Source organism: Aegilops tauschii, chromosome 5 (assembly GCF_002575655.3).
Source record: "Aegilops tauschii subsp. strangulata cultivar AL8/78 chromosome 5, Aet v6.0, whole genome shotgun sequence".
Classification (NCBI taxonomy): domain Eukaryota; kingdom Viridiplantae; phylum Streptophyta; class Magnoliopsida; order Poales; family Poaceae; genus Aegilops; species Aegilops tauschii.
The window spans coordinates 36,491,557-36,504,140 of NC_053039.3; the positions used below are offsets into that span (position 1 = coordinate 36,491,557).

General features: G+C 49.8%; 1 protein-coding gene across 1 annotated transcript; it reads right to left on the bottom strand.

Moving 5' to 3' along the window:
* Positions 1-7,391: 7,391 nt before the first annotated feature.
* Positions 7,392-12,185, bottom strand: LOC109757198 (probable inactive receptor kinase At2g26730). Its single transcript, XM_020316030.4, has 2 exons — positions 10,501-12,185; positions 7,392-8,299 (listed from the first exon to the last, which is right to left on the bottom strand). The coding sequence occupies exons 1-2, from the start codon at positions 11,855-11,857 to the stop codon at positions 7,635-7,637; spliced, it is 2,022 nt and encodes a 673-aa protein (XP_020171619.1). The 5' UTR covers positions 11,858-12,185; the 3' UTR covers positions 7,392-7,634.
* Positions 12,186-12,584: the final 399 nt, after the last annotated feature.

Genomic DNA, 12,584 nt, shown 5'->3' on the forward strand with positions numbered 1-12,584 from the left:
AATATCGGAGGAACACCTTGTGTGCTATCAAACGTCATAACGTAACTTGGTGATTATAAAGATGCTCTACAGGTGTCTCCGAAGGTGTTTGTTGGGTTGGCATAGATCGAGATTAGGATTTGTCACTCTGAGTATTGGAGAGGTATCTCTGGGCCCTCTCGGTAATGCACATCGTGATAAGCCTTGCAAGCAATGTGACTAATGAGTTAGTTACGGGATAATGTATTACGGAACGAGTAAAGAGACTTGCCGGTAACGAGATTGAACTAGGTATGAAGATATCGACGATCGAATCTCGGGCAAGTAACATCCGATGACAAAGGGAATGACGTATGTTGTCATTACGGTTTGACCGATAAAGATCTTCATAGAATATGTAGGAACCAATATGAGCATCCAGGTTCCGTTGTTGGTTATTGACCGGAGATGTGTCCCGGTCATGTCTACATAGTTCTCGAACCCGTAGGGTCCGCACGCTTAACGTTCGATGACGATTTGTATTATGAGTTATGTGTTTTGGTGACGGAAGATTGTTCGGAGTCCCGGATGAGATCACGGACATGACGAGGAGTCTCGAAATGGTCAAGAGGTAAAGATTGATATATTGGACAATAGTATTCGGACACATAAGTGTTTCGGAATGTATCGGGTACATATCGGAGTACCGGGGGGTTACCGGAACCCCCCGGGGGAAGATATGGGCCATATGGGCCATAGAAGGGAGGCAGGCCAGCCCACAAGGGGTGGCACGCCCCCCCACAAGGGAGGAGTCCGAATTGGACTGGGGGAGGGGGCGCGGCCCCACTTTCCTTCTCCTACTCCCTCTCATTCCCCCTTTCCCCTTCAGGTAAAAGGAAAGGGGGTGCGAATTGGACTAGGGGTCTAAGTGGAACTCCTCCCACTTGGCGCGCCCTAGGCCGGCCTCCTCCCCTCTCCATCCTTTATATACGGGGGCAGGGGGCACCTCTAAGGCACATCAATTGTTCTTAGCTGTGTGCGGTGCCCCCCTCCACCGTTTACTCCTCCGATCATATTGTCGTAGTGCTTAGGCGAAGCCCTGCGCGGATCACTTCGCCATCACCGTCACCACGCCGTCGTGCTGACGAAACTCTCCCTCAACACTTTGCTGGATCAGAAGTTCGAGGGACGTCATCGAGCTAAACGTGTGCTAAACTCGGAGGTGACGTACGTTCGGTACTTGATCGATTGAATCGTGAAGACGTTCGACTACATCAACCGCGTTAAACTAACACTTCCGCTTTTGGTCTACGAGGGTATGTGGACACACTCTCCCCCTCTCGTTGCTATGCATCTCCTAGATAGATCTTGCGTGATCGTAGGAAATTTTTTGAAATTGCATGCCACGTTTCCCAACATGAACATGACATGTCATCAACTGAACATGTAGTACAACCCATCACGCCGGTGTCTCCAGATTCCATGTCACCATCCCTTAATTCAATGAGACAAGACACACTGGATCAAGGTACTGAACCCTCTACTGTTATTCCAAACCCTCCTACTGTTCATAATCTTCCTATTGCTCTACGTAAGCCTATTAGAGATCCAGTCACACCACCACGTCTGAAGGATTATGTTGGCCACAAACATGACATCGCCAAGTTCATCTCCTATGATAATTGTAATCCTTTGTTCAAAAGTTTATTACTTCCCTTGACTCCATATCAATACCCAAAGACTGGAGAGAGGTCATGCAGGACACTAAGTAGAAAGCAGCAATGATCGAGGAAATGAAAGCTTTGGAGAAAAATAGAACTTGGGAACTTGAGACGCTGCCAATGGGTATAGAGCATGTGGATTGTAGGTGGGTGTACACGGTCAAGCAAAATCCTGACGGCAAAGTGGAACAGTACAAAGCTCGCCTGGTAGCGAAGGGATATACCCAAACATATGGGATTGACTATGATGAGACATTCGGACTGGTTGCAAAAATGAACTCGGTACGAACTCTAATAGCATGTGCAGCAAACCTTGGATGGGACCTATTCCAACTAGATGTGAAGAATGCATTTTTGCATGGTGATCTTCAAGAGGAAATATATATGCAAATTCCACCTGGTTTTAGCACTGCTCAAATTGAAGGTAAAGTCCTACGCTTACATCGATCCTTGTATGGCTTGAAGCAATCCCCGCGCACTTGGTTTGATCGGTTTCGGCAAGTAATTCTCCGAATGGGTTATAACCAAAGCAATGCTGATCACACTTTGTTCTATAAACGTAATGCAAGGAAAGTTGCTACTTTAATAGTTTATGTTGATGATTGTTATCACCGGGGATGACTTTGAAGAGATTTCTCGGTTAAAATTGCAATTGGCGCGAGATTTTGAGGTCAAAGACTTGGGGCTACTTCGATACTTTCTTGGGATTGAAGTATCTCATAGCTCAAAAGGAATTTATCTCTCTCAAAGAAAGTATGTCTTAGATTTGCTCTCAGAGACCGAATTGTCTGGGTGTCGCCTGGCTCCTACCCCAATTGAGCAGAATCATCGTCTTCATGATGGAGATGGAGGGCCTGTTGATCGAGAGCGCTATCAAGGACTTGTTGGGCGACTAATTTATTTATCTCACACACGTCCAAATATTGCTTTCGTTATAAGTGTCGTAAGTCAGTTCATGCATGATCCTCGAACTCCTCATATGGATGCTGTAGTTCGAATAATTAGATACCTCAAGGGTTGTCCTGGTCGAGGATTATTATACACATCACATAGCCATTTGCATGTAGAGTGCTACACTGACGCGGACTGGGCTGGTTCCATGGATGAGCGAAGATCGACATCGGGCTATTGCACATTGGTTGGAGGTAACCTTGTTACATGGCGTAGTAAGAAGCAAAGTGTTGTAGCACGATCTACAGCTGAAGCGGAATTCAGATCCATGGCACATGGTGTCTGTGAAGTATTATGGCTACGGATCCTGTTGATGGAGCTAGGCCTAATCCAATCAAAACCACTGATGTTGTACTGTGATAATAAGGCGGCCCTCGATATTGCTAACAATCATGTGCAACATGACCGAACAAAACATATTGAGATAGACCATCACTTCATTAAGGAGAAGCTGGATCTCAGAATTATCTGCATGTCGTATGTAAATTCATCGAATCAATTAGCAGATATCCTCACAAAGGGCTTGCCTGATAGATTATTTTCTACCTTCTGTAGCAAGATGGGGTTGTACGATGCATTTGCCCCATCTTGAGGGGGAGTGTTGAGTTATATGTAACTAAGTAAATATGTTATTCGTAGAGGACTGGAGTGTAAGAATCACAATATTAAGAGAAGACGGGCTGCTCGAACAGAGCAGAAGGTCCCAGAGTTTTTCCCCATGTTCTTCCTGTCAAATCCCTAGAACTCAAATCCGAATATCTCCAAATCTCAACAGAAGGTGAAGCAAACATTCAAGGACATGAGTCATACAGGCAAGATGAAGATGCACTCCTTCATGTAAGATGAATCCAAAATGACTGACTTAATTCTTTTGCTATTTGGCCCCAGTAACTGTCGTGTGCATACAGTACAGAAATATAAATCTTGGAGTAGAAAAAAACACCTAGATGTATGGTCCAAATTTCTGAAGGTACGCATTGTAGTTACACACAAAAAATACAGAAAGCAGCGTATCTTGAGAAATTCCTCTTGACCTTCCTTGTCATCAAAATAAATTCACTGAAATTACATAGGGATTTACATTCTAAGAACACTGGCAATCCAGTGAAATTATATAGTAAAAATACAAAAATAAACACTATAATTACAAAAGTAATTCACATTACACAGGGGAATAGAGTGTAAGTGCACTACCATTACAGTGTAATTACGTAGAATAGAATCCAAAATAAAGAACTATAATTACAGGGACATTGCAGGTTACACAGAATCCAAATGAATATATAGTGTAAATACACTGAAAAAAAGATTGGAAATTGCAGTACATAGGATAGTAAGTTACAGGGTTAAAAGGATGAGCAAAGGATAAATCAAACCAGAAACACAACCAATATGCCTCGAGAGATCAGCAAGTGAGATCTCCAACCAAAATTATCATGCGTCTCTGCCTCCGAGCACGCACCGCTGGAAATGGGGAAGGAAACAGACAAAGGCAGCTAGAGAGGGTAGAAATGGAAATTTTCAAAATAAAAGGGACAGCCTGAAACAAGGAGACACGACGTGTGGTATCAACGGGTCTCACGGCAACAGTTTGCGGGTCTGATAACGACCAAAACAGCCTGAGCGCTAAAAAGAAAGAGAAAACTACACGAATCGTAACAGAGGGATCGAACGGACAAAAAATTGAATGAAAGCGATTTGATTCAAAAACGTTTGTGAAACTTTGACAAATTTTCATGAATTTGGAAAAATGTTCACAAATTTAAAAAGTGGTTCAAAATTGAAAAATGCCCACGAATATGAAAATAGTTCGTGAATTCAAAAAAATGTTCACAAAGTCAAAAAAGGTTCTGTAATTTTAAATTGTTCACAAATTTTAAAAATGTATGTTAATTCAAAAAAATATTTGGGGCTTCAAGAAATGTTCATAAATTTTTAAAAAATTATTACTTCAAACAATGTTCATGAATTAAAAAATGTTAATGAAGTTCATGATTTCGCTAATTTCGAAAATTGATCGCAGTTTGAAAAATGTTCATCAATTCAAAAAAATAGTGAATTCAAATTTTTCATGAATTCAAAAAATGTTAGCGAATTCAAAACTGTTCATGAATTTCAAAAAATGTTCACGTGTTTTAAAAAGTTAAACTTTCAGAAAAATGTTCACGAGTTTGAAAAATATGTTCATGAATTTAAAAAAATCTTGAATTCAAAACATGTTTGTGATTTTCAAGGTACAAAGATATACAATTTCTTTATCAATATACAATTTTTGATAATCTTCACACCTTGAACTTTTGTATATCTGAAAAATAGTTCATGATTTAAAAAGAATGATACATCATTATTATTTTTTTACAAAACTCCACGTAAAGGTCAATTTTTTGGATGGTGAGTGTTCCATGGAATCACACGTCTAGATTCTATCCTAACAAACCGACACATAGGAATGGATGGGGCATGGCCAATTCATGGGGATGCGGGGACATTAGACACCTCTTGTTCCAGTGTATTCATGCGAAAGATCTGTGGAATCGATTGGGGATGATGCATATACCTCCCCCCTTAATCGCCAATCAAAACCCACCTGCCTATAAAACCCACGTAAACCTATGTATGCGTAGCATTACTCATCCGCATACGGCCATCCACAAGAGCTGGTTCGGTAATAGGAAAAACAGACGTTTGAGGTGGTACATCCACATAAAACGAAAAGAAAAAACCGCTCCGCACGGCCGCACAACGACCTTTCGCCCACTCCTCCTCCCAACGGACTCCAGCATGGGCGGGTCTTTTCACAAACTGGCTTTGTTGGTTGCCTTGTGGTTCGGATATGGTCTTCACAAACGCGCACTGAGTATAGATGTCATTGACAAGATAGTCTCTCATGTTGTAGTCATGGCCGTTGATAGTGTAGTTGCACGATGGCGATTCTCATTACAAAGCCTCCTGGACATGGGAGATGTTGAAGCACATTGATGTCGTTGCGAGAACCCATCGCTCCAAAGAAAGCATGCCAAATCCATAAGTCATGTGATGCCACTGATTTTCAGTATGATGGTAACCTCTTTGGTTTGACTTTGATACATTTCACGCAAACCTTTGGGGCATTTCTTTATTGCCAATGCATACAATCAATTGATTTGAGCATTCTTGGAAACCCCCTTGCCTCTCCAATAGCCAACAACCTTTCTATGTCATGCACATTTGGTTATCTCAGATACTCTGCTCCAAACTCCTGCACCACGGCGCCGGCAAACCTGACAGTATTCTTCAGGCTTGTGCTCTCCCCCATCCGGACCACCTCACCAGCGGTAGTACCAAGTCTAAGCATCCTCAGAGCAGTCGTGCATTTATGCTTAGCGAGAAAGAGAGTTGACTGCAACAATCCCTAGTGAGCTTGAAGTAGTCATCGTGCGCCTCCACAACGCTCAAACATAATAGTTTGTGCATGCGAAAATGGCGGCGAAACCATGGATCATCAAGGAAAGTTGACTTCGGAGCAAAGATTCTTTGTACAATAGCCGTGCTCCGGAGACCCTATCCCGATTGATCACTCTTCTCCCTTTGATTGAGCCCTTGAAGTTGAGAATATGCTCCACCTACTGGTCCATTTCGATCTTGCATGCTCATGAGCATGATCATGTCCACTTCTTTGTCCGAATCCAATGAAATCGAAGAACTCACCTTCATCATTTATCCAGCTCCGTAGGTCCATACACCTCGTCTGACGAAGCATTGGAATCCATTGTTTTCTGTATGAATAAATCACAAAAACCGGGGTGGACAACGTGTCGAACACAGAGCGCAATGGCCCGAAAGTTGGCAGACGTACTGCGGTGGCGTTCTGGTAGGCAACGATGTCAGCGACGGCGAGCACGATAGAGAGGACTGGAATGGCAGTGTTGGCGGCGCTGAGGCTCGGAACAGCGGTGGAGCAAAGGTGGCAGCGGAGCTACGAGACGTCCGACACGAAGGAGGAATAAGAGAGGGGAGAGCAAATCGAATCGTAGGTCAAGGGGGTGGATTTGGCGCAATTTGCGGTGGGGCGGGGTGTCGGGTCCGGCGTGGCGGACGTGGCCAATCGCGCCCGGGCCTGCCCATATCTTCCCTACTTTTGGGCTGGATATGATGGGTGTCAATCAGCAGGGGCGTTTGAGGTGCTCGTCTAGGTCGAGGCATCCACCCGGGCGTTTTGGGGGGGGGGGGGGGGGTTGTTGACGCGCCCCAATGTAGATCTCTAAGGACTGACTCAACGACAGCTTTCGAGGGAGGGTTTGAGGCTCCTGGCTGTATCTAAGGGCTGACTCAATGACAACTTTCGAGGGATGAGCTAATCTTCAATGCCATAGTTCTAGAGAGAGCTTGACAGCGGAGAGGACTCAGGGACTGAGGCACTCTGGTTTAACTCCGTGTGCTATGAATAGCTACTCTTAATCGTATATCCAGTGTATGCAACCAAACACCCTCTAGTTGCACCAGCCTAGTCAATACATGACACCAAACGCCATGCCAAAGTTGCTCCCTTAATGTAGACAATCTACATGCAGACTACTAAAAGATATGCAAATGATGGTTTTTTGCATATTTTTCTCAACTAGGCCTAAATGGAGCAAGTATGTAAAGAGGCAAAGAAAAGGAAAATCTTTGCGAGTAACCAAACACGCCCTCAAGTTATGTCTGAATGAGCCGGCCGAATGTATCTTGCACGCTCTCTCAGCAGAAATTCCTGCGTTTTATGAATAAAGAGACACGGTGATGTTTAGAAAAAAGAAAAGTATAATGATGCATGGGGGAGCGTCAATGTACCACAAAGAAGGTCAAAAGGGGCTGAACAAAGGCGTACAGCATAAAAAGAAAAGAAGAAACATTTACTTTACTCGGAAGAAAGAATGAAACCTGCGTGACATGAGACTTGATAGAGGGAGAGTGAGAGAAAAAAAAATACAATTCATCATCCAACAAAAGAATGTCCGGAGATGTCCGTGGGCAGGCCGGAGCTACCTACGGCGTCGGGGCGGCCGGGGGCGTGCCCCTGGAGCGCTCCTCCTCGGAGGTGGTCGCCCGCGCGCTCTCCTCCGTGGTGGTCTGCCCGTGGCCGGCCCCGATCTCCTCGATCATCCTGACGACGTCCGGCGCGTCCGGGCGCGCGTCGGGCACGGTGGCGACGCATGCCATGGCCACCTGCAGCAGCGCGACCATCTCCTCCTCGGCGCTGGCGCCCAGGCGCACGAGCTCGACGTCGAACACCTCGGCGGTCCACTCCTCGCGCACCACCGACTGCACCCACCGCGGCAGGTCCAGCGTGCCGCTGTCGCCCTCCTGCAGGGACGCGTGCGTCGGGGACTTGCCGGTGAGGAGCTCCAGCAGGAGCACGCCCAGGGAGTAGACGTCCGCCTTGAGCGTGGGCCGCCGCGTGTCCACCACCTCCGGGGCGCGGTAGCCGCCCGAGCCGGCGCGGACGGACGACGGCGCGTAGATCGGGTGGAGGGAGAAGTCGGAGAGCGCGGCGGCGTCGTAGTCCGGCCGGAGCAGGACGTTGGAGGACTTGACGTTGCCGTGCGCGAGCTTGTGCTCCGAGTGCAGGTGCGCGAGCCCGCGGGAGGCCGACAGCGCCGAGCGCATGCGCGCGTCCCAGTCCATGGGCGTCCGACCGGAGCCCCGGCTCCCTGCATTCAAATTCCATTCCCGTGAGAAAAATCTTCGGCCGATAAGGCAGAGCTCCTGCTAACGATTTCTCGAAGAAAAAAGAATGATCTTCGACGACTAACAGTCTGACATGAGCAAACCTGCAATGTAATGTACAGTACATGATGTGATAGTACTAAAATGCAAGCAGGATCACGTACGACAGATGCAATCAACGGGACGTGAGTTAACAAAACTTGAACTGACGCTCAAACAGTCTGCTGCTAATCTAAAGACACCCACAATCATGCAAGACTAAGGGGGTGTTTGGTTCAGGGACTTTTTAGTCCCAGAGACTGAAAAAGTCCCTAGAAACCAAACGGGAGGGACTTTTTCTACAGGGACTAGAAAAAGACTCTACTAAAGAGTCTTTTTTAATTAGTCCCTGGGACTAGAAAAAGTCCTAGGACTTCTAAACCAAACACCCCCTAAAGAATCGAAATCAATCGCCCTGATTGATCGGCTGGTCCACAATTAAAGAAGAGAGGTGAGCAGTATTTTAAGAAAAGAAAATGTGGTAGTACTCTATATCCAATACACTGGTCAAAAGATAGAGAGCCTTTGATCGCAACAAGAGGGCACACCATACAGTTGTAACAACCACCGAAGCAATCAATCAGCTGCCGTAGTAGGTTATTAAATAAAGTAGGACCGAACTATAAGATAGATACTCATTGAAACAGAGCAGACGTACACCCGGGCACCACTAAATAAGCGCATCTGATCTGGTAGGGCATTCTAGAACGTCAAATGCGGGCGGAACAGTAGGTCACAAACAGCGCTGCTAATCATACTCGCAGAGAATGTACACTACACTAGCAGCTTCATCATTTAAAAAACACAATCGAACACTAGCATCGAAACATAAGGTGTACGTGAAGAGAAACAGAGCCTCCCACTGTAACCCACGCACCCAACCCAATCTTGCATGCTCTGCTTGCCGGATACAGTAATGCGGGCAGCAAGTACGATGTGCCATGCGTACGTAGATACTGCCGGGGTAGCAAGCTAGCTCCGTTGTGCTGCCGGCAAATTTGACAATTTTGACCTATAATCGAAATCAAATCACAGAATGAACTGGTTGCGAAACTATTTCACTCCCCTGACCCTTTTGTGTAGCGCCCGCCACACCTACTGTGCAACGCCTCCCAGATAGGCGCTACACGGCCAGCGTCGCACCCATATGTGCCCAAGTCAGCGTGCAGCGCCTGAGAGCTAGGCGCCACACTACACAATGCAGCGCCTAGCTCCTGGGCTGCCTAGTGCAGCGCCTGGGCGCTACACAAAAGGGTCAGGGAGTGAAATAGTTTCGTAACCAGTTCATTCTGTGATTTGATTTCGATTATAGGTCAAATTTGTCAAATTTGCCTGTGCTGCCAGGGTATTGACTGTGGGTCCCAGCACTTGGGACCCGGCACATGGCCGCGGGGTTTTAGACTTTACGCCCACCGGTGCAGTGCAGAGGCATTTCCCTCTCACAAGTGGCCCAAGCCCAAGAGGATTATCAAATGGACTACAGTAGTGACAGTACGGTACTGTATGCCCATACGATAACGACGGATATGGCGCGAAGAAGAGCGCAGAGACGCCTCGCTTTCACTGGCGCTACTACTACTACCTGGCTATTCAGTGAGTTCCAGCCCACAGCGAGCAAACTGCACTCGCATTTCTCCTCTGGACCGTAGCGTTGGAATGTAAATAAAGAAAGAAGAAAATCCACGAGGAGGACCATCATCGTGGCTTTACAGCCCAAAAACCTCGCGGCCAGCGCACGCACACCATTATCTGTCTGTCTCGCCAATGCCAAGTGTTGTGTTGCCCCACCCCACCTCGACCCCCAGCATTTCCAGCCAGCAGCGAGCAATGAGGATCATCATCCCTCTTTTCTTTCTTTGATCTCATGCACATGCCAGGATTTTTACCTCGCTTGGGCATCAAAGAAAAGCGACGACCAAAGAGAAAAAGATCGACAAAACAATGATAAACAAAGAAAAGACGCAGAGCAGGGCCAAAAGCGCGCCAGAAGAACCGCCCGCCGGCCGGCCGGCCGGCCGTCGACTACGCATGCCGTCACGTCGAATTGTCCGGGTAAATTGCGGGCGATGCTATGCAATGCAATGCACTGTAGTTTTGGTTTCGGAAACGAAGAAGAAGAAGAAGAAGAAGATGGTTGGTTACTGACCGTGGAGCATGGCGGAGAGGCTGCCGGCGGGGAGGTAGTCGTAGACGAGCAGCTTCTCGTCCTTGGAGAAGTAGTACGCGCGGACGGGGAGCAGGTTCCGGTGCTCCACGCCGCCGACAACCTCCATGTGCGCCTCGAACTCGCGCCGCGCCACCGCCACCTCCTTGAGCCGCTTCACCACCACCGTCGTCCCCTCCTCCAGCACCGCCTTGTACGACGTCCCCGCGCTCCCCTTCCCCAGCACCTCCGCCGACGCCCGCAGCAGGTCCTCCAGATCGAAGCTGTACCCACCCGCGCCCTTCCCCACGAACACCAGCCGGCTCGCCTCCCCCGCCCCCGCGCCCGCGCCCGCCACCGACCCGGAGGTGCCGGCGTCGTCCTTTGGCGAGGACGCAGTGCCGGTGCCGTCGCCGGACGCCGGCGGCGGTCTTGTTGTAACTGTCTGCCCCACCGCCGCGGCCGTGCCCTTGGGTCCCTCCGTGCGCGCGCCTCGCCGGGACCGCTTGCAGCAGAACACGATGGCCAGAAGCAGGAGCAGCGCGACGACCACGGCGGCCACGATGATGCCGACGATCGCCGCGGTGGACAGCTTCTTCCTCTTCCCTGTCCCACCGGGCGCGCCGTCGCTCGGGCTCATCCCCGGCGCCGGCGCCGGGGACGGGAAGAAGGGGCTGCAGGGGGGCAGCGGCGTGCCGCACAGCTGGAGGTTCCCGGCGAAGGCGTCGGCGGGGAAGCTCGCGAGCGACCGCGGGATGGAGCCGTTGAGCATGTTGTCGGAGACGTTGAACACCTTGAGCCCCGGGTTGGCGATGCTGGGGATCTTGCCGGACAGCCGGTTGCCGTCCAGCCTCAGCGCGCGCAGCGCGGCGAGGCCGTTGAGCGCGAAGGGGATGGGACCCGACAGATTGTTGTGCGAGAGAACCAGCCGCTCGAGCGCCGCGAGCCCGGAGACCCCCGGCGGGATGGCGCCGGAGATGGCGTTGTCCTGCAGGAAGACGGCCCGTAGGCCGGAGAGCCGGAGGAGCTCGTCGGGGATGGTGCCCGAGACGCGGTTGGCGCGGAGGGACAGCACCTGGAGGTTCTTCAGCCGCCCGAGGGTCCCCGGCGGGATGGGGCCCACGAGGCCGATCCCCGGGAGGCGCAGCTTGACGACGGTGGAGTTGGCGGCGTCGCAGGTGACCCCGACCCAGGCGCAGGCCGGCGTGGAGGCGCTCCACCCGAGCTTGCGCTCGTGGGGCACGGCCGCGAGGAAGGACAGCAGCGCCGACTGCTCGCTCGCCGGCGGGTCAGCGAGCGCCAGGCATGCCAGCGCGACGACTACAGCGGCCGCCAGCAGCAGCGCCGCCGCGGGCGCCATTGCGAGTTGCGACGGACGGCTACAAGCCAGGCATTGTCGAGGCTAGAGCAGAGCTGAAGCTTGATTTGGGCGAGGAAGAAGTGGGAAGAGGGGATCTGATGGGGGAGTGAGGGAGGAGGAAGAGGAAGGAGAGCGGCATGGACATGGCAACATGGAAAAGCGCGGTTTTGGTGGGGAAGAGATTGGGGACGGTTGGGCCTCGTTTTTTTTCCATTCCATTCCACTAGTTTGGGCCCACACCAGCCTATTGCAACGTGATGAGGTCCTGATAATAATAAGCATTGTAGTAGAAACAGAAGAATTGGATAATGGAAGAATGTTGTCGACAGAAAAACAGTGGAGTGTGTAGCTTAGCTAGCAACCAAATGAGAAGAAAAGAAAAAGAAGAAGAGGGATGGGAATCTTCATGTGGCTTGAGGCTGCGGTAAAGTGCGAAATCCCGTCCCCGCTGTCGGAAGAGCATTCGCTCGAGCTGATGACCACACAGTCGCGGAGAGGAGGCCTGCGGGTGCTGCTAGCGGACAGACAGTCGCGGCCGGGCCTTACGTACGTACGCCGTCGCCGGTCCACGTCGGAGACCGGCCGTATCGCTGGAACAACCAACCGGGAGCACGTTAACGACACTCATGGTCATGGTGGAGACTCCGCATGTATACATAGTTTGTTGGTTATAAAAATCATTCGTCGCCAGCAGCAGCAAGGCCAAGGGCAAGGCCCCCGCCACCCC

Coding starts and splice junctions, on each gene's coding strand:
- LOC109757198 (XM_020316030.4), bottom strand. CDS start 11,857: ATGGCGCCCGCGGCGGCGCTGCTGCTGGCGGCCGCTGTAGTCGTCGCG. Junction 8,300..10,500: donor CCTCTCCGCCATGCTCCACG/GTCAGTAACCAA, acceptor ATTTGAATGCAG/GGAGCCGGGGCTCCGGTCGG.